A 23,565-nucleotide genomic window follows, 5' to 3' on the forward strand; every position below is an offset into this window, starting at 1 on the left:
TTTTGTGTGCACCCTTTAATAGTGAAGTCTCTATTTCCCCCAGTCCTTTGGGACTCACAAAATTGATCTCCACTGGCCTTCAGAACCGAATGCTGTGGAGACTTGTCTTCCTGGTGCAGGGTCCCCAGGCTGGGGAGCCCAACATGGGGCTCAGAACTCTCATTCCTGTGGAAGAACCTCTGTAATATAATTATTTTCCAGTTTATGGGTCATCCATCCAGGGGTATGCAACTTGATTATATCACAACTACACCCCTCCTACCTGTCTTGTTGTCATTCCTTCTCTATGTGTTTAGTTGTAGATCTTTTCTGGTAGGTTCTGATCTTTTTCATACATGGTCGTTCTGCAGGTAGTTGTGATTTTGGTGTGCTCATGAGAGGAGGTGAGCTCAGGGTCTTTCTACTCTGCCATCTTGGCCAGTCTCTCTCCCAGTTAGAAAATTTAAAGCCACCTCTTAACTCTTAAGTGAAGGAGAAAATACAAAATGAAATTACAGAATTTCTTAAAAATGAACATAATACATATCAGAATACATGGGATACATTTAAAACAGTGATCAAAGGAAAATTCATAGCCTTAAAAACTTTTCCAAAGAAAAATGAATGCGAATAGGGATTTCCGTGGTGGCGCAGTGGTTAAGAATCCTCCTGCCAATGCAGGGGATACAGGTTTGAGCTCTGGTCGGGGAAGATCCCACATGCTGCAGAACAACTAAGCCCGTGCGCCACTACTGCCAAGCCTGCACGCTGCAACCACTGAAGTCTACGTGCCTAGAGCCCGTGCTCTGCAACAAGAGAAGCCACCACAATGAGAAGCCCCCGCGCCGCAACAAAGAGTAGCCCCCACTCACCACAACTAGAGAAAGCCCACATGCAGCAACGAAGACCCAACGCAGCCAAAAATTAAATAAATAAATAAATAAATAAATAATTTTTTTAAATGAATGAGAATAAATAAACCAAATCCCTAGTGTAAAGTGCTAGAAAAAGATAAAGGAAGAACATGATATAAATAAAAGCAGAAATTATGTGGTAAGCAGAAAGAAGAAAATGAAGATCAGAGAGGAAACTAATAAAAAAGAAAACAAAAGCAATAGATAAAATCGATGAAACCAAAACTTGTCCTTTGAGAAGATCAAAGTTATTGATAAACCTTTAACCAGACTGGTCAGAAAAAAGGAGAGAAGACACGAATTACCAAAATCAGGAATGAGAGAATAACAAAATCTACAAATATTTAAAGAAAAGTCAGAAATTAGTAACAACTTTATACCACTGAGTTCAACAATTTAGATGAAAAGGATAAATTCCTTGAAAGGAATAAACTACTTAAGCTCAAGAAGAAATAGATAATTTGAATAGCCCTACATCTGTTAAAGAAATTGATTTGTATTTAAAAACGTTTCCACAAAGAAGACTCCAGGCCCAGATGGCTTCACTAATAAATTTTACCAAACGCTTAAGGAAGAAATAATACCCATTTTCTACCATAAAATTTAAAAAGAGGGAGTGCTTCCCAATTTATTCTGAGTCCAGCATTACCTAGATTTCAAAACCTGACTACACATTACCAAAAGAACTACAGACCAATTTCTGTGAACATAGATGCAGAATTTCTAAACAAAATTTTTACAAATTTGATCTAACAATATAAAAAAGATAATATAACCACCAAGTTAGGGTTTATCCAGTGAATTCAACGTAAATTTTAACATGAGAAAAGCAGTCAGTTTACCTCACTATATTAAACTAAAAAAGGAAAACCACATGATTATCTCCATAGTTTAGGACAAGCTTTGACAGAATCCAACATCCTTTTTTTTTGGCTGCATTAGGTGTTCATTGCTGTGCGCGGGCTTTCTCTAGTTGTGGCAAGTGGGGGCTACTCTTCGATGCGGTGCACAGGCTTCTCACTGCGGTGGCTTCTGTTGTTGCGGAGAGCGGGCTCTAGGCACGCGGGCTTCAGTAGTTGCAGCAGGCAGGCTCCGTAGTTGCAGCACACGGGCCCTAGAGCACACAGGCTTCAGTAGTGGTGGCACACGGGCTTCAGTATTTGTGGCTCACGGGCTCTAGAGCGCAGGCTCAGTAGTTGTGATGCACAGGCTTAGCTGCTTCACAGCATATGGGATCTTCCGGACCAGGGATCAAACCTGTGCCCCCTGCATTGGCAGGCAGATTCTTAACCACTGCACCACCAGGGAAGTCCCCCAACATCCATTCTTGATTAAACTCTCCACAAACTGGGAATAGAAAAGAACTTTCTCAAACTGATAAATAATATTCTAAAAATCCTACACCTATCATCATACTTAATGATAAAAGAAGCTCAGTGTTTTCCCCCTAAAATCAGAAACATGTCAAGGATACCCACTCTCACCACTTGTTTTCAGCATTGTACTAGAGGTCCTAGCCAGTGCAGTAAGACAAGAGAGAGAAATAAAAGTCATCCAAATTGGAAAGGAAGAAGTAGAATTGTCCTTAATTGCAGACAACATGATTGTCTATGTAAAAAATTTGATAGAATCTACAAAAAAAAAAAAAAATGCTACTAGAACTAGTAAATAAGCTTAGCAAGATCAAAGGATACAGTATTGATCAATATACAAAAATCAATTGTATTTCTATATACTAGACCAAATTGAAATTTTAAAAAACATTATTTGTAGTAGCATTAAAAATATATTAAATACTTAGAGATAAATCTGACCAAAAAAATTTGCAGATCAGTACACGAAAAACTACAAAGCATTGCTGAGAGAATTAAAGAAGACCTAAATAAATGGAGAGATGCACCATGCTCATGGATTGAAAGGCTCAGTGTTGTTTAGATATCAGTTTTGTTCACTTGCACTTTAGGCTCAGTACAACCCCAATCAAAAATCCCAGGAGTTCTTTTTGTAGAAATTGACATGATAATAATACTAAAGTTCATATGGAAATGCAAAAGATCTAAAATAGCCAAAACAACTTTGAAAAAGAACAAAGCTGAAGGACTCACACTACTTCATTTTGAAATTTATAAAAATACAGTTAATCAAGATGGTGTGCATAAAGATATTGGCATGAAGATAGGTAGATCAGTGTAACATACTAGAGAATCCTTAAATGGACCCACGTATATATGGACAGCTGTGGTCAAAGGTGCAAAGACAATTCAGTGGAGAAAGGGATATTCTTTCAACAAATGGTGATGCAACAATTGACTAGCCATACCTCATACCATACACAGAAATTAACTCAAAATAGATCCTAAATCTGAATCCTAGAACTATAAACATAGGAAAAATCTTCATGACTTTGGGTTTGGCAATGATTCCTAAGATAATATACCAAAAGCACGATCCATAAAAGAAGAAAAATGGTAAATTGGACTTCATCAAGATTAAAACTTCTGCTCTTGGGGGGGAAAGAAAAAAACACTGTTAAGTGAATAAAAAGACAAGCCATATACTAGGAGAAAATATTTTCACATCATATATTTCATAAAAGATTTGTATCTAGAATATGTAAAGAACTCTTTCATCACGATAATAAAGACAACCCTATTTTTAAATGAACAAAGGACTTGAAAAGACGTTTCTCGAAGGAAGATATAAAAATGGCCAATAAGCACATGAAAAGATACTCAACACAGTCAGTCATTAGGTAAATGCAGATTGAAACCTTAATGAGGAGCCACTACATACCCATTGGAATGGCTAAGTTTTTTTAAACTGACCATTACCAAGTTTTGACAGAGATAGGAGGAAAGAAATCATATGTCCATACAGAGACTTAACATGAATATTCGTAACAGCTTTATTTATAATGGGCAAAAACTGGAAATAACCCAGATGTCCCTCATCTGGTGAATGGATAAAGTGTGGTATATTCATGTAATGGACTACTACTCAGCAATAAAAAGTAATAAATTGTTGATGTTACACAACAACATGGATGAATCCCAAAGTAGTTTGCTGAGTGAAAGAAGCCAGACAGTAAACTACATACTGAATAATTGTACTTAAATAAAGTTTTAGAAATTTCATACTAATCTATGGTAACAAAAAGCAGACTAGTGGTTGCTTGGAGAAGGACAGGAAGGAGAGGTTACAAAGAGGTATGAAACTGGGGAGTGACTGATATATTTATTATTTTGATTATGGTGATGATTTCAAGGTGTATATACATGTCAAAACTTACCAAATTGTATACTTCAATATCTGCAGTTTATTGTATGTCAGTTATGCCTTAACTGAGCCTTTTTTTTTCATTTAACTGACATTCCTCCTAGTGCTTTGGGGGAAAACAGAACTTGTATCTTTAACATTATATGCTTTCTGAACTACATAAGTTTTTTGTCACTTGCATACATATTCTTTATAATAAAAATAATAAAATGGATTTTTGTAAGAAATTAAGGTGGAGAATAGAAAAGCAGAAGATCTAGAAAGAAATAACACAATAGACAAACTAGCTAACCTGATTTTTTTTAAGGGGAAAATCACAAACACTAGACACAGGAAATGACAAGGGGACATAACCATTGAAATATTATGAAATCATAAAAGACTATATTGCATATCTTTATATAAATAAAATTTTAAACTTGGTTGAGATGGATAATTTCCTAGAAAAATACAGTTTACCAAAATTGACCTATTAGAGATGGAAAGATTTCTATAGAAGAAGAAATCTTTAGAAGAAATAGAGCAAGTTATCAAGAAACTATGCCACAAAAAGCATCAGGCCCAGATGACTTCATGGGGGAATTCTAATAAATCTTGAAAGATTAGATCATCCTAAAGCTCCATAAATACTGTTCAAGAGCATTCTTTTTATGAAGCAAGTCTAATATTGATATCTAAACCTGATGAAGACAGTGAAAATTATAGATCAGTATCACTGATAAATATTAATACAGAAGTGTTAAATATTTTAATAAACAGAATCCAATACCACACTGCAAAAATAATATACCATGACCAAATGGGATTAAAGGTATTTAAAGTCAGCTCAATATGAGGAAATCCATTAATGTAATCTACCATATTAACAGATCTAAAGAGAAAAATCATATATTCACAGATGCCTGAAAAGCATTTGGTAAAATCCAGTACCTCTACTGGGAGGGGGAAATCTCAAAAATACAGAGATTGTTGATATTTTCTTAAAGAGAAAAAAAGAAAAAGATTGAGATGGACGGATCAAAATCCTTAATGGGAGAAACACTGAGGCAGTGCCATTATGATAGGAGCAAGGCAAGGATGTCCATTATCTCTACTACTACTCAAGGTATTAGTCAATGCTATTACACAATACAAATCAATCAGAGGCATAAGAATTGGAAAAGAAAGAAAACTATCTCTGTTTTCAGATAATATGGTAACCTAGAAACCATACAAAATTTATTATAAAATTTATTTTGTAAAATATAAATTTATTATAAAATTAAAGACTTATAAAATCAAAGACATAAAAAGCTAGAGTAAGGTAGCATATAAAATTAATATGCAGAAATTAATAGCTTCTTTTACATGAACAGTAATCAGAAGATGATTATAGAGAAAACCCCATTCATAATGTAAGAAATAGCATGTAAAATACTTAGTAGACTTAATGAGAAATATACAGACTTATATGAAGAAATCTGTAAAACACTCCTGAAAGACAGAATATTAGACTTGATCAAATGTAAAGACATCCCTTGTTCTTAGCTATGACAATTCAATGTTGTAAAGCTGCCAGTTCTGTCTAAGCTATTTATATATGAGCACAATCCCGGTAAAAATAACTACCAGCTTTTTTATGGGGTTGGACAAATGGAATTGAAGTTCATAAGAGAAGCCAGGACAACACAAAAAGAAAAGCTACAAGAGATTCTAGCCCTACCAGATATTAAAGAATACTATTAAGACTTCTTAATTAAAACAGTGTGTTAATGACCCATGAATAGGACAAAAAGACGAGTAGAATAGAAAAGAGAATCCAGGAAAGACCCAAATACATATGAAAATATAGTATATGACAAAGGTGCAATCTCATATCACTGGGGCTTTTAATAATGGGCTTTTAAGTAAATAGTGTTGGAACAACTGGAGAAAAGGTAAATTAGAACCATACTTCAGGGGGACTTCCCTGATGGCACAGTGGATAAGACTCCATGCTCCCAATGCAGGGGGCCCGGGTTCAATCCTTGGTCAGGGAACTAGATCCCACATGCATGCCACAACTAACAGTTCGCATGCCACAACTAAGGAGCCCGCAAGCTGCAACTAAGGAGCCCAGGTGCTGCAACTAAGACCCAGTGCAACCAAATAAATAAATAAATAAATAAAAGAACCATACTTCACACCATACACAAAAATTGGCTCTAATACAATTGACAGAAGAAAATATAACCTGGGCATAGGGAAGGTTTTTTAACCATGAATCAAAATTCAGATGCAGTAAAAGACTGATAACTTCTGAACGCATGAAAACAAAGACTTTTGCTTGACCAAAAAACTTTTCCTAAAACTAATAGAAAACACCATTACCAATGTCAAAAAACAACTGACAGAAAAAATCTTCAAGAAAAGGGCTGATATTCCCGAATATTAAAAACTGTTAAAAATTGAGCGAATAGAGACCAAAATCTATTAGAAAATGGACAAAAGATATAAATACACAATTCACACAAAAATAAGATATAAAAATGATAAATCAAACCTGAGATCGGTTACCTACGAGGGAGGAGTGGAAAGGATGGGAGATTGGGATTGAGGTAGAAGGGATGGAGGTGTAGCATTTCTCTAAGTATACCTTTTTGTATAATTTTGACTTTAGAACTGTGTTAACATTTTGTATATTAAAAAAACAAGAAGAGAAGATGAAGGGAAAGCAGAATGATATATAAGCAAACTAAACCTAGTCTGTTTGAAATAGTTATTTTTAAATTAATTTTCAAATAACTTCATTGAAGAGAGGAACGGAGGGGAGAAGTCTTAATCCCAATAATACTTGAAGACAGGCTAAAGACAGAAAGCCTATGAACAAATATTGAACTCTAATTAGAGTGGTATGGGTTAATAGGTCTGAAACTACTTTAAGATATATTTTAGAGTTGAGCAAATAAATTAATATATTGACAATTGGTGGGAGCTAGATTTCTCGCTGTCAAAGAAGGGATTTTAGAAATATGGAAAGGGGAGAGGGTAGAATAAACTCTATGGTAATTGGATTGGAATTAGAGATATGAATATAAACCCATGCATCTTAATACAGATATAGAAATATAAATGTGCATATATGTTTTCTTGCTCTGTCCACAAAGAAGGCCTAAAAATGATGACTCCTCAATAAACAATGAGAATATCTAGTGTCGAGATCTTGGCTTCTAAATACTATCCTCCATTAAAAAGGTCCAGAACTCATTAGAATAATGGCTGATTCCACTGGGAAAGTACAAGATGAGCCTAGAACATTTTGCTCAGAAAACTAAGGAAGTGCTTAAAGAATGATACAAATATGTCAAAAAGACACTGAAACCAACCTGTAAGGCCCCCCAGTGGCCAAGTCTGGCATAATTGAAATATTAAAATAAATGATAATAAGTGATTATAACATAGAGAACAAGAATCCAAGAGTCCATAATGGTATAAATAAATATATGAATAAATAAATAAGTAGATAGAAGGGAAAGCTTTACCTTACATTATTAGAATGTCTACTAATAAGGTTAGAAGGAATGATGGAATTAAGAGAGCTCTCTTGACAACCACCATGATAATAATTGTTTCAGGCAAGAATCATCAGTGTATGCTAAAATTAATGAGTGAATCAATACCTGATGAGAAACAGGATATTTACATAGTTTCAACATATCCTTCCCCCAAATACTTATCAGCTACAAAAGGAAAATAGTAATCTAAACCTGGCAGACAAAAACCTTTAAAAAGTGATCAAAATTAACATCACTAGTAGACATCTTATGCTTCCTGATATGATGGACTGAGAAGGATGCAACATCACTTCTGTGGTAGTCCTACCAAAAATGTGTATCCTGCCATCTGATGGGAAACATCAGGCAAACCCAGGTTGAGGCATATTCTATGAAAAAAAATGTTCTGTACTCTTGAAAAATATCAAGATCATGAAAGACAAAGACTAAAGAACTGTGCCAGATTGACAGAGACTAAAGAGACATTACAACTAAATGCAATATGTGGTCCTGGATTGGACCCTAGAGCAAGAATACTTTTTTTCCTTTTGCAGTAAAGGATACTAGATGACCAACTGAAATTATACTGTGGTTATGTAAGAGATGTCATTGTGTTTAGGAAATAAGGGGTAAAGAAGTTTTATGTTTGCAATTTACTGTTAAACTATTGTGTACATATATAGAGAGGGAGATAAAGCAAACAAGATAGAATGTTAATGTTTCAATGTAAAGTTTTTTAAAATTTCTAAGCAATCAGGTAAAATAGTAATATCTAATAAAAGGAGGTGGTGGGTACATGTATATCTGTTATTTACCTTCTATATGTTTGAAGTATTCATAAAATATTAATTTTTTTATTTTAAATAGTCCTACTGAGTTGAAATTATCATTCATTCAAGTGGATTCAAGCCCTTAGATTACAAGACGCATTATGGGGTAGTACCTGACTTTAAATGTTAAAATAAAATCTGTTTGATAAATTAGAAGTACTACCCTATTTAACATGGAAATGCTCATCTTTACTAAAAACCTTAATGGCCTTTGGCGTGAATTTAAGCATGTCAGGAAAGCATCTTAAACTCAGAATTGGGGTTTCCAAATGCTTCAGTTTGTGGTAAAGTTTTTACTGGTCACCAGTAAGATGAAAAATAGAACAGAGAGTGGTAGTGAGGTTTTATAAATTTAAATTTATTCAGTTTTAAAGATTCTCCTTTATCCTACACTTTTACATTCTTGTTTGATCATATATTCTTTTATGAAATGATGGTTGTGGTAAGATGGTAGCTTAGGGTATTTTTTAGTGCCCTTTCTCAGCAAAGTAAAAGATAGGAACCCCATATTGGTTGCCATTTTGAGAGATTACTGATCTGTGAAAGCTAGGAGTAAGGGAACTGTATTTTCATTCCTTTTTAAATGCAATATTTGAGAATAGAATACCAGTTATCCATAGTCATTATTCATTGTCTTCATAACAGAAATGACAAGTTTGCTTAAAGTGAACAGGATCCAAACATAATTCAGATTTTGTACTTGTAGGAAATGTACCTTTGAAATAGTTGAAAATACTTGGTTCACTTGTTTTTCTTCCCTATTCCGTCTGTTTTAGGGCAAACACTGTATCCTCGATGTGTCTGGAAATGCCATAAAGAGATTACAGATTGCACAACTTTACCCAATCTCCATTTTTATTAAACCCAAATCCATGGAAAATATCATGTAAGTGTAAATGCCTAAGGCACAGCCTCTAAAAACAAATCCAGTCTCTGTTACTTATTACATTGGGTAATTTGCTTACCCTTCTTGCATCTCAATTCCTTTATCTGTAAATTGCAGGTAATAATAGTATACCCACCTCAGAGGGTTGTTGTGAGGATTAAATAAGCACTCTTGATACTAACTATCATAATCATCAACATTAATATACTAAAGTATAAAGTAACATATGTTAGAATTTTTAGGTTTAAATAGTCACATGTGTCCAGTACCTACTTAATTGGGCAGTGCAGCTCTGGGTAACCATTAAGAGAATAAAATAATGTATAAATAGTTACCTAATAGAGGACAAAAAATAGAATTTAAATAAATATTAAAAGAAGAGAGGAATGAGCAAATAGAAACATAGTATTAGGTGGGGCAAAAGGATACAGATAGTAAGATAGTATAAATTAACCCAAATGTTTCATTAAATTCTAGACTAAATGGTCCAATTAAAATACAAAAATTGTCAGAATAGAGGAATGAAAAATAAATAACTATATGTTGCTTTTGTAGAAAAGGAAAAGAATCTTTACCTTCTACTCCTCCAGGTTCTCAGCTGGGCCTCTGTAACAAAAGACAGATGAACAAGAGAAAAGCATGCAAATTTATTTAAGTTTTACATGACATAGGACCCTTCATAAGAAAATGAAAATCCAAAGAAATGGTTAAACCTGAACATTTTTATACTAGGTTAGATGAAGAGTGGAGAGTGATGGGAAAATGTGATAGGACCAGACGATATGACTTAAGAGTAGTAAACTAGTGGAAACTTAGTAAGGCTTGTTCATTCAGATTCCTCTCAGCTTCCCTCCATCGTCAGAGATAAGGATAAGGATAAGGATGGTCCTTCAGATATAGGGAGGTCACCTCTCACATGAGGGTCTTTTTGACCTGCTTCAGGTGAAGGTCAGAGAGTCCTTCCTGTACCTGTCATTTTTCAAATTCCTTCAACATAAAATATTCAATATGCCAAGGTACCATATTTTGGGGTAGTGTGCTATAAAACCCATCAATTATATGTTGCTTTCATAAGACATACCTTAATTATTAGTCTATGGAAGGGCTGAAAGAGAATAGAAAAAAGGGATATACCCTGCAAACACTAAATAAATTAAGCTGGTTTATACTACTTTCAAAGTATACTTTAAGGTAAGTATTACTAGAGATAAAGAGGGACATTCATAGAAATTAAAGGTTCACTCCATTAGGAAGATATATTTATACATTTGTTTACACTTTTAGTAACACAGTCTCAAAATATCTAAAGCACAAATTGACAGCTATGTAGGAAAAATAATATAATTCCACAATCATAGTGGGCGAACATAACAAAAGAATCACAAAGTAATACAATAAGAAAAGAGACAAATAAAAAAATAAATAAGGATATACAACAACACAAATTAGAAACTTTACCTAACTGACATACATAGACCACTGCACTCAACATCTGCAAAATTTACACCTTGATTTCAAGTGCACTTAAAATAATTACCAAAACTAATTATATGCTAAGCCACAGATTTCAAATGATTAAAAACAAATATCTCTGAGCATGATGAAATTAGAGTAGAAATGAATAATTAAAAGATCACTGGAAAATCCCCAAATATTTGGAAATTCTGTGGATCAAAGAATAAGTCACTCTATAAGTTAATAAATGCTTTGAACTCAATGGTAATAAAATTGTCAAGTAAATAAATTTGGAGGATATAGTAGCCTAGAAAACAAACATATGGTAGAGAGGATTAACAAATCAAAAATGTTTTCTTTGAAAATACTATAAACTGTTAATAAGAAAGATCAAGGAAAGAAAATTTTAAAGGCATAAATAACATCAAGAATGAAAACGGGAGGGCTTCCCTGGTGGCGCAGTGGTTGAGAGTCTGCCTGCCAATGCAGGGGACACGGGTTCGAGCCCTCGTCTGGGAAGATCCCACATGCCACGGAGCAACTAGGCCCATGAGCCACAACTACTGAGCCTGCACATCTGGAGCCTGTGCTCCGCAACAAGAGAGGCCGCAATAATGAGAGGCCCACGCACCGCGATGAAGAGTGGCCCCCGCTTGCCGCAACTAGAGAAAGCCCTCACGCAGAAACGAAGACCCAACACAGCCATAAATAAATAAATAAATAAATAAATTTTTTTTTAAAAAGAATGAAAATGGGAATATCACTACACATCCAGTAGACATTAAAAATGTTAACACAGGCAATCCAGTAGAAAAATGAGCAAAGGACTTGGACACTTCACAAGAGGATCCAAATAATTAATAAACATTTTAGATAGTGCTTAATCATGGAAATGCAAGTTAAAACCACAAGGTCATATATTATACTAAAATAGCTAAAATGAAAAGGTACCAAATGTTGGCAAGGATGTGGAGCAACTGAAGCTCATAACACTGATAGGAGTGTAAATTGGTACATCCACACTGGTAAACTTGTTTACAGTATCTCCTAAAGCTGAACGTACACATAACTTAGGACCCAAAAGTCTCATTCCTAGATATATACTCAACAGAAATGTTTATGTATGTTTACCAAAGACATGTACTAGATTAGATGGAAATACTGTACTAAATAACTAAAAACTTGAAACTATCCAAATACCCATCAGAGCCTATGTAAATATGACATATTCACACAAAATGAAATATTCTACAGTAATGAGAATGAGCAATCTCCAATTACACACAGAAGTATAGAAGAATCTCACAAACATAATTTGAGTAAAAAAAAATTCAGACCTAAAAGTATATATACTCCATGATCCCAAATTTAATCATTGCTTATAGAAATCAAATAGAGGTTACTCTTTGAGGGTAGGTTGGTGACTGGAGTGAAGACACCCAGATTCTTAGGTGCTGATGTAATCTATCTCAGTCTAGGTACTGGATATACAGGTAAGCGTTAAGTTGCTGAAAACTCATCAAGATATACATTTATGATATTTCTGTTCTATGTTTGAAAATTATACTTTAAAAAAATCTGAAGAAATAGAAAAGGAAAAAAAGAAATAGGAAATCTAGACCTGTACTCCTAAAGAACTTGACTTTGTTATGAAAAGCCTTCCCACAAATAAAAGAGCCAAAAGGACTTACTGAATTCTACCAAAAGCTAAGAAGTAATACCAGTCTTATAAAGATTCTTCAACTAATTTTATGGGCATTAATTTAATACCAAAACCTGTGAAAGATTTCACAGGAAATGAAAATGACAAACCAGTCTTACCATGAATATAGATACAGAAATCCTTACCAAAATAGAGCAATTTGAATCCAACAATTTTTTTTTTAACTGTAAGTTTCTTTGTTTATTTCTTTATTTATTTTTGGCTGTGTTGGGTCTTTGTTTCTGTGCAAGGGCTTTCTCTAGTTGCAGTGAGCAGGGGCCACTCTTCATCGCGGTGCGCGGGCCTCTCACTATCACAGCCTCTCTTGCTGCGGAGCACAGGCTCCAGATGCACAGGCTCAGTAGTTGTGGCTCACGGGCCTAGTTGCTCCGCGGCATGTGGGATCTTCCCAGACCAGGGCTCGAATCCATGTCCCCCGCATTGGCAGGCAGATTCTCAACCACTGCGCCACCAGGGAAGTCCTCCAACAATTTTTTTAATAAGATAAAATACAACAGCCAAGTTGGGTTTATTTAAGGAATGCAAGGCTAGGTTAACATTTAAGATTAATCAGCAATAGAGCTAGAGAGAAGATGGAGTAGGAAGCACCAGGAATCTGTCTCCCCACCTAGACAGCAGTTGGACTTGCAGAATCTGTCTGATGTTGACCCTTGAACATCGCAGGTTTGAACTGCATGGGTCTACTTAAACATGGATTTTTTTCAGTAGTAAATATTGCAGTACTACTCAATCTGCGGTTGATTGTGGATGCGGAACCATGGATACAGAGGAACCAAGCACATGGAGGGCCGACTGTTATACATGGATTTTCAACTGCATGGAGGGTTGGCACCCCTAACCCTGACATTGTTCAAGGGGCAACGGTATTTTGGAACTCAGGAATTCATTGAAGGCTTGCAGCTTCTAGGGGATGGTTTGAACTGTCAAATTTGATTTATTTCACCTCTTACCATGGTAGCAACTTCCCATTTCCCCACCTTCAGCCCCCTAGCAGGTAGCCTTGCACTCATTCCTTGAGCAGCTTACATAAAGTTTGTGGAGCCAAGGTGGGGAATAAGGACCTTGTCCTCCAAACACTGGGGAATCTCTGCTCAGATAGCTGATTCCTGCTTCTGACTGTGGAGGTGCAGACACAGAAGCAGGGAGCCATTGTTGCAAACCCCACTGCCACTGTTGCAGGGCCCCACCTCTCAGGCTGAAGTGACTTCTAGAGAGTTAAGGGGCTGGTGGTGCCTTTTTTCCCCCTCTTTTACGTTTTCTTTTTCCCATTTGGGAGCCAGACTAGGACGTTCACATATACAGGAGTATTCAGAAAGTCAACACACATGCCCAGGGAAAGGCACAGGCTCAGAAAAGATCTGAGAAGACCTTGTGTATACCTCAGGCTAATCCCTGGCATGGAGGCATCCTACAACAATTAAAAACAAACAAAAAACCCTAAAGGAAGGAGAATTTTACCTCTGGCATTATCACATTATAAGATTCCAATGTCCAGTATTCAACAGAAATTTATAAGGCATACAAAGAAACAAAGTGTGGCCTATTCAAAGGGAAAAAATAAATCAATGGAAACTGTCCCTGAAAAAGACCTAATGGCAGATATACTAGACAAGGACTTTTAAGACAGCTGTCTTAAAGTTTCTCAGCAAACTCAAAGAAGATGTGGAAAAAGTCAAGGAAACAATGTGTGAACAAAATGGAAACATCAATAAAGAGGTAGGAAACCAAAAGGAAATTCTGGAGCTGGAAAGTACAATAACTGAAATGAAAAATTTCATTCAAAGAGGGATTCAAACACAGATTTGGGCAGGCAGGAACAAAGATTCAGCAAACTTGATAGAAGAATGGAAATTATCAAGGCTATGAACAGAAAGAGAAACGACTGAAGAAAAGTGAACAGATCCTAAGGAACCTGTGGGATACCATCAACCGGAAGAACATATGCATCTGGGAGTCCCAGTATTAGAAGAAAGAGAAAAAGCAGAGAGAATATTTGAAAAAATAATGGCTGAAATTTTCCCAAACTTGATGAGAGACATGAATATAAACATCCAAAAAGCTCAACAATCTTCAAGTAAAATGAACTCAGAGAGACCCACATTGAAACACATTTTAATCAAACTATCAAGAGACAGAGACAGAATTTTGAAAGCAGCAAGAGAAAAGTGAATTATCACATACAGAAGTCCTTATTTTCAGTAATTTATGTAAGTGGACTAAACTCTCCAATCAAAAGACAAAGATTGGCAGACTGGATAAAACACATGCAATCCAAAGACACAAACAAGTTGAGAAAGTAGAAGAGATATTCTATTCAAATAGTAACCAAAAGAGATCAGGAGTAGCTATACCAATATCAGACAAAATAGACTTTAAATCGAAAAAGGTTATATATGACAAGAAGGACATTGTATATTAATTAAAGTTTCAATATGGCAAGAAGATATAACAATTATAAACAGTTATGTACCTAATAACAGATCATCAAAATACATGAAGGAAAAACTGACACAATTGAAGGGAGAAACAGCTCTACAATAATAGTTGGAGACTTCAGTACCCCACTCAAAATAATGGATGGAACAACCAGACAGAAGATACATAAGGAAATGGAGGGCTTAAACAACACAATAAACCAGATAGACCTAACAGACATATACAGAACACTCTAGCCAGTAATAACAGAATACACATTCTTCTCAAGTGCACATGGGACATTTGCCAGGGTAGACCATATGTTAGGCCACAAAAGTTGATTCTTCAAAAAGATCAAGAAAAATGACAAACCTTTAGGTAGACAGACTAAGGGAAAAAAAGAAGACTCTGAAACTAAACTCTGAAATGAAAGTAGGGACATTACTACTGATTATACAGAAATAAAAAGGATTCTGAGAGTATTATGAACAATTGGGCACCAAAAATATGGGTAACCTAGGTGGACAAATTGCTAGAAACATAAAACCTACCAAGACTAAATCACAAAGAAATAGAAAATCTGAATAGACCTGTAACTATAGTAAGTTTTGTATACATATAACTTATACACCCTATATTAAGAAAATTGAATCAGTAGTCAGAAACTCCCAACAAAGAAATGCTCTGGATCTGATGGCTTCTCTGGTGAATTATAACAAACATTTAAAAGAAGAACTAATGCCAATCCCTCCTAACTCATTCTATGTGACCAGCATTACCCTGATACAAAAGCCATACAAAGAAACTACAAGAAAACTGTAGACCAATATCCCTTATTAACATTTACGTAAAAATCCTCAACAAAATATTAGCAAACAATTCACCAACATATTAAGAGGATTATACACCATGAGCAAGTGGGATTTATTCCTGGAATGCAAGGATGTTTCAACATATGAAAATGGATCATTGTAATAAACCACATAACAAAATGAAGGGGGAAATCACATGATCATCAACTGATGTAGAAAAAGCATTTGACAGTATTCAGCACCCTTTCATGATAAAAATATTCAACAAAATCAGAATAGAAGGAAACTATCTCAACATAATAAAAGCCATTTATGAAAAACTGACAGCAAACATCATACTCAATGGTGAAAGACTGAAGGCTTTTCTTCTAAGATCAGGAATAAGGCAAGGATGCCTGCTTTCACCACTTCTATTTAACGTAGTACTAGAAGTTGTATCCAGAGGAATTAAGCAAGAAAAAAAAGCCATCCAAATTGGTAAGGAAGAAGCAAAATTATCTCTGTTTGCAGATGATATGATCTTATCTGTAGAAAACCATAAAGACTCCACACAAAAGCCATTAGAACTAATAAATTCAGCAAAGTAGAAGTATGCAAAGTCAACATACAAAAATCAGTTACATTTCTATACATAAACAATGAATAATCTGAAAAGGAAATTACAAAAACAATTTTATTTACAATAGCATCAAAAAGAATAAAATACTTAGGAATTAACCAAGTAGGTGAAAGACTTGTACAATGAAAACTATAGAACATTGCTGAAAGAAATTAAGATATAAATAAGTAGAAACACATTCCATGTTCATGGATTGGAACACTTAATATTGTTAAAATGTCAGTACCACCCAAAGTGACCTACCCGTTCAATGCAATACCTATCAAAATCCCAATGATATTTTTTGCAAAAATAGAAAAATCCATACTAAAATTCATATAGAATCTCAAGGAACCCCCAAATAGTGAAAACAATCTTTAAAAAAGAACAAAAAAATGGAAGACTCACACTTCCTGATTTCAAATTTTATTGCAAACTACAGAAATCAAAATGCTGTGGTACTGGCATAACGACAGAGATAAAAAACCAGGGGGAAGAAATGGTCAGTTGATTTTTGACAAGGATGCAAGACCATTCAATGAGGAAAGGACAGTCTGTTCAACAAATGGTGCTAGGAAAACTGCATATCCACATACAGAAGAATGAAGTTGGATCCTTACCTAACACCACATACAAAAGTCAACTAAAAATGGATCAAGGACCTAAATGTAAGACAATAAAACTCTTAGAAGGAAACATAGGACAAAAACTTCATAACACTGGATTTTGCAGTGATTTCTTAGATATGACACCAAAGACACAGGTAACAAAAGAAAAAAAGGAAGGTTAGACTTTGTGAATATTTTAAAACTTTTTATATCAAATGACACTATCCACAGAATAAAAAGGCAACCCACAGAATGGGAGAAAGTATCTGTAAGTCATATGTCTGATAACAGATTAATATCCAGAATATACAGAAACTAAAACTCAACAACAACAACAAAAAACTTGATTCAAAAATGGGCACAGGACTTGAATAGACATTTCTCCAAAGAAGATAAACAAATGGCCAATAAGCACATGAATAGATACCTATCATCACTAATCACTAGGGTAATGCAAATCAAAACTACAATGACATACTACCTCACACCCATTAGGATGGCTACTGTCAAAAAAACAAAATAATTGCTGCCAAGGATGTGGAAAAACTGGAATTCTTGTATACTGTTGGTGGGAATGTAAAATGGTACAGCTGCTGTGGAAAATAGTTATGGCACTTCCTCAAAATACTAAAAATAATAATTACCATATGATCCTGCAATTCCACCTCTGAGTGTATACCCAAAAGTATTGAAAACAAGGTCTTAAAGAGATATTTGTACACCCATGTTCATGTTATCATTATTCACAATAGCTGAAACATGGAAGAAACTCAATGTCCATCGACAGATGAATGGCTAAGCAAAATATGGTATATGCACACAAAGGAAGGAAATTCTGCAATGTGTTACAACATGGATGAACCTTGCATACATTATGCTAAGTGAAGTAAGCCAGTCACAGAAAGACAAATACTGTATGATTCCACTTATATGAGGCAGCTAGAGTAGTCAAAATCATAGAGACAGAAAAAATGGTGGTTGCCAGGGGCCAGGGGGAGGCAAGAGTGTGGAGTTATTTTTAATAGGTATAGAGTTTTGGTTTTACCAGATGAAATGAATTATAGGTATGGATGGTGGTGATGCTTGCATAGGTACTAATGCCACTGAAGTGTATACTTTAAAATGGCTAAAATGGTAACTTTTATATTGTGTATATTTTACCACAATTTTTAAAGTAATTTTTAGAAATCAGTGTAGTGTAAGACTCGCAGACATAGAGAACAAACATGATTACCAAAGGGGAGGGGGAGGGATGAAGTAGGAGTTTGGGATTAACAGATACACACTACTATATATAAAATGGATAAACACCAAGGACCTACTATATAGCACAGGGAACTATATTCAGTATCTTGTAATAACTTATAATGGAAAAGAATCTGAAAAAGAATATATATATATGAAAAGGATAGATACGTATATAACAGAAACACTTTGCTGTACACCTGAAGCTAACAACATGGTAAATCAATTATACTTTAGTTTTTTAAAAAATCAGTGTAGTGTACCGCATTAACAGATTTTACGGGGAATTCCCTGGCAGTCCAGTGGTTAGGACTCGGCGCTTTCACTGTGGTGGCCCAGGTTCAGTCCCTGGTTGAGGAGCTAAGATTCCACAAGCCACACGGTGCGGCCAAAAAAAAAAAAAAAACTTTTAGTATAAAAAAATATCATTTTAATAAATGCAGAAAAAGCATTTGATAAAATTAACATCTATTCATGACAAAAATATTTTGTAAACTATGAACAGAAGGGAATTTCCTTAATCTGATAAAGGTCGTCTACAAAATATCAAAACAAACATCATATTTGATGATGAAACATTGAAAGCTTTCCCTCTTAAGTTGGGAGCAAACTTCCATTTATCCATCATCCAGCTGTAGCATTAATTATCAACTGTGACCAATCTCGTTTCATCTATCCCCCCACCTCCTTATCCCTCCACTCCAGATTATTTTGAAACAAACCCCAGACATTATATGATCTCATCCATACATCTTTGTATATATTTGAAAGATAAAATTCTTTATTAAAAAACATCACTATGATGTCACACTAAAACATATATACACTAATATGTATAAAATGGATAACTAATAAGAACCTGCTGTATAAAAAAATATGTACACATTGTAGAAGGTTCAGGCAATATGAAAAAGCATAAAGAAGAAAAAAAATCACTATGTCACACTAAAACAGTAATTCCTTGATATCATCAGTTCATGTTTTCTTGATTGTTTCATAAGTTTTGTTTAATTTTTTTCAATTTGTTTGAATCAAGTTCCAAACAAGATCTGTTTGTGACAGTTGGTTGTTAAGTCTTTTGATCTACAGATTCTCCCTTCATATCTTTCTCTTTTTTCTGTTTATTTGTTGAAGAAAACAACTCATTTATTCTGCAGTTTTCCCCAGACTATATTTTGCTGATTGCCTTCTCATGGTATTATTTAATGTGTTCATGTATCCCCTTTACTATCTATAAATTGGTAAGTAGATCTGTAAGTCATATTTTAATATGAAATTTTCATCGAAGTCAAACCTGTCAAATTAATGCTTAGTTTTTTTGACTGTCTTGAACTAATGCAAAAATGTGTTGAAACCCTTCTGTCATTCCAAGTAAAAAGCTACATAGTCAGTGACTGGACGTAGTTTTTAATGACATTAAGATTCTCAACAGAGCTCAACTTTTCATGATTTTATATGTCTTCTCTCCTCTGTCATCCTTTTTCAAAAGTATTATAATGTAGTAATTACTAATTTCTAAATTTATTTGTATAGGGAAATGAATAAGCGTCTGACGGAAGAACAAGCCAGAAAGACGTTTGAGAGAGCCATGAAACTGGAACAAGAATTTACTGAACATTTCACAGGTTGGCATCATGTGTAGCAGTGCCCTTTATGGTAGAATTTTGCTTTGGAGCCATATGAACTGACCCATTGAAATGGATTTTGCACTATGCCCACATTTAGCAGTAGTAATAATAAGTGCTGTAAGTTTCAGAATAATTCATCTAATCTAGGTTGCAGTGATGAGGAATCTTGAAATTTAGTGTTTCTTAGGTTGTCGATGAGGACAGCGTGTACAGGAATAATTCATACTGACCAGAGGAAAACATTCAGACTTGACTTCTTCAATGAAACTGACTTTTCTCTTATTCTTTATAAATTTTGATCCATTTTAAGATATTATTTGTTTAAAAAGAGAAGACTAGGTAGCAATTCCCAAATTCATTTTATTCTTTAAATTATTCCTTAGGTATCTTTGGATAGGTTTTTGTTGTTGTTTATTGTTTGTTTGAAATAATGATTAGCTTATATTTGGTGTTCATATTAAGTACCATTAAGTGTCATGGTGTTGTAACCCATGTGTGTGTGTGGTTTTTTTTTTAAGAATTTTTAATAATTTCAGACTTACAGAAAAATCACAAGAATAGTACTAGCAATTCTCATATACCCGTATTCCACAAATGTTAACATTTTACCACATTTATAATTTTGCTGAAACATTTAAGAGTAAGTTGCAGACAGATGCTCTTTTGCCTCTAATTACTTCAGTGTCTATTTCCCAAATACACAAAACAAAGTAAAACATCACCAAATCTTGCTTTCTGATAAATTTTTAAAATAAAATTTTTTCTGTTTTACAAATAAGAAAATTCATGAAATGAGCCTTTTCTAAGCAAACAATACATAGATGGTATCTCTTCCTGAATGAGTATTTCTAAGATATAGCTTCTGCTGTTTTACCAACAATTGTAATGGTGAAGATAGACAATTTTAATGGAGGTTTCTGATTTTGTTTCTATCATTACAGCTATTATACAGGGAGATACGCTGGAAGACATTTACAACCAAGTGAAGCAGATCATAGAAGAACAGTCTGGTCCTTACATCTGGGTTCCAGCAAAAGAAAAGTTATGAGGACTGATGTTTCTCTGTTTCTCTTTTCCACAGTCTCATTTTCTCTGACACTTCTTTGCCCTTTCCTTCTGGAGTCTGTCTTCAATACTTCTTCCATGTTGAATCATATCCCACTCATCATGATCTGCAGTTGCACTTATTTTTGACATCTTAGTGTCTCCTTCAAGTTGTAACATCTGTATTATTTTATCTCACTATTGGTTTGTGGCCATTTTTCACAAATGAAGATGGAATGGCCTGACCAGCTATTAATAGGATTTGGGGAGACGGGGAAATTGTGGCAAAATTCCTTAATGTTTAAGGGAAAGTAACTTTAAGAGATTTTCAGAGAAGCTTTACATACATTCTTTCCAAATTTCAATATAAATGAAAGAAAAGTGGTTTTAATCAATGATTTAGTAAACTTTGAGCAACAATGCATGCTTAACTTTAATAGCATGGTTTGGCCAGCATATTAGCTCTCAAGTCCTTTTCTCAATTGACTTCTGTTATCAAAGCAAATATTTCATTATAGACAAATAAGGAAAATATGTTTTTTAATTTCAAAATTAATATCTGAGTTAACTTTAATAATTTCACAAGGGATATTCATATTCATATCTTCTTAAAGTCTTTTATTGTTTGAAGTTTTTTTTTTTCCTCCCAGTAGATTTGCTAGGAATAACAATGTTTAAATGTTTTTAATCTACTTGTGCAACACTATTTATAGTGTCTTACAAAAGTTGTTCATACATAATGATCATCACATTTTCTGAATTGAGGCCATGTTTAGGTGCTAGGGGAGTTCACCTTTTACACATAAGGTTGAGAAAATTTCATAGACATAAATACAAAACAGACATTACAGTGATGATGTAATCATTATGGCAGTGGGAAGGAGTCCAATTCATAGTCTAAAATTTTAAATGCATTCTTAGGGGTCAGATTTTAATGAATATTTTACCCACAATAACTGACTATTTTGTTATAATAAAATATATATATATAAATATATATATAACTTTCTTTAAACTCTGTAACTATGGGAATTATTTTCTTTACATAGTTGCACACACACATATATATGTATATTTAAAATATATTTTTTTTCTTTTGCCACCTACTCTCTTGGTTTGGTTTTAAGTTAAATATTAATTGATTGGACTTTATCTTCCTTAATCGTGTGAAGTGAAACCAGGAGGATGGTGGTTGTGGAAAGAAGCCCTTAGGGAAATTAGGTTATACATAAAAACATGGGCATGTTCTCCTCTTTTCTATAAAAGTTTTCAAATGGTTCCTGGTTGGTTTTTTGTGGGGGTTTTTTTTCGGGGGGATTGGGTGTTGTTACCGTTGTTCTTGTCATTGGCTTTGGATTTGGTCTCCACCTCTTTCCAGTTCTCCTTTCATTAATAGGCAAACAGGCAAAAACCTCATGTGTATGAGCGTTTTCCCCTCAGACTGTACACCTTTCATCTCTTGTAGCTGCTCTGCAGTAGAGTTGCACAGATCTTCATGGTGAGCAATTAAGAAATTTTAGTGAAAAGTAGATAATTTCAGAAATCAATTTCTCTGGTCTTTTATATTAATAATACTGTTTGGCTTCCCATTGCTTTTTTGGAGTTTATTAAATATGTGTTTTTGACAACCTCCTCATTACAGTTTCTTAAACAAATGAGTACTGGTTTGTAAAGAATTATCAACATTATCCATTCCATTTATGAGAAAGAGGAGAACAGCTAATAAACTTTATTGTAAAATCTGTATGTTAAATGTGTCTTGTATTCTGAAAGAAAAAATTATTTTACAAGCTAGCGTTTTCTTGGAACAATTTGGGGCATCACATCATTTGTAAACTGAATTCAAGAATCATTAGGCAACCTAATCATATTTCTCCTGTAGGTTTTGGAATTGAATATGTTAACACATTGAAATATATACCATAGCTGTTACATGCTAATATAATAAGTTGTTTCCAAACATAAATAGATTAGAAGAAAACTATTGTAAAATGATCTCAAGAGCCTCAGAAATCACCTTATAGCAGGACCCCAGCATAAGCCATTTTGAAGTATTTACTGGTCGAATGTTGTAAAATATCAAGAGATTATAAAATGACACCATTTATGTGTTAAAATGTATATTACATTGCTTTCTGAATGTCCTTGTTAAGTGATTTTTTGTAAGAAGATACTTTTGTGCACCTTTCTAGATTGTATAGAATTATTAATAAAAGTACTAATTGTTTAGTACTACTGTGCAACAGACACTTTAGTATCATTTAATTTTTCAAAAGAAGATAAGAATTACTGGCCGCACTATAAGGCTTAAGCAGAATCTCTTGGCCAAGATTACTTAGCTAGTAAATGGCAGTGCTGGGTATTGGTGTCGAAGTTTCTCTGTCCCAAGTTCTTTCTAATATAGTATGCTGCCTCATTTTTCAGCCCCTACTGTGGAAGGCACTATGACTTAAATTATGCTATGTTACTGCCCCTTTACAGATAAAGATAGACTTAGATGAAGGTCCTTGCCCAGAGTCTCATAGTAAGTAAGGACAGACCCACAGAACAAGTCATTCCCATCACAGCTGGAAGGACTGTTTCTGGGAAACAAGTCAGCCCAGCACTGTCATAGTGACATACAAGGAAAGAAACTCTTTA

At 34.4% G+C, this 23,565-nt stretch overlaps 1 protein-coding gene across 11 annotated transcripts in view; it reads left to right on the forward strand.

The window, feature by feature from the left end:
- The window catches only part of DLG1 (discs large MAGUK scaffold protein 1), a 288,055-nt gene extending 264,951 nt beyond the window's left edge, over positions 1-23,104 (forward strand). For all 11 annotated transcript variants that reach the window (XM_059920818.1, XM_059920820.1, XM_059920821.1 and 8 more), the window contains 3 exons: positions 9,288-9,397; positions 19,787-19,878; positions 20,823-23,104. In XM_059920818.1, the coding sequence (XP_059776801.1) occupies positions 9,288-9,397; positions 19,787-19,878; positions 20,823-20,929 (309 nt within the window). In that variant the 3' untranslated portion in view covers positions 20,930-23,104. The remainder of the gene's footprint in view (positions 1-9,287; positions 9,398-19,786; positions 19,879-20,822) is intronic.
- Positions 23,105-23,565: the final 461 nt, after the last annotated feature.

The sequence above is a fragment of the Balaenoptera ricei genome, chromosome 4, assembly GCF_028023285.1.
Source record: "Balaenoptera ricei isolate mBalRic1 chromosome 4, mBalRic1.hap2, whole genome shotgun sequence".
In the NCBI taxonomy this organism is placed as follows: Eukaryota; Metazoa; Chordata; class Mammalia; order Artiodactyla; family Balaenopteridae; genus Balaenoptera; species Balaenoptera ricei.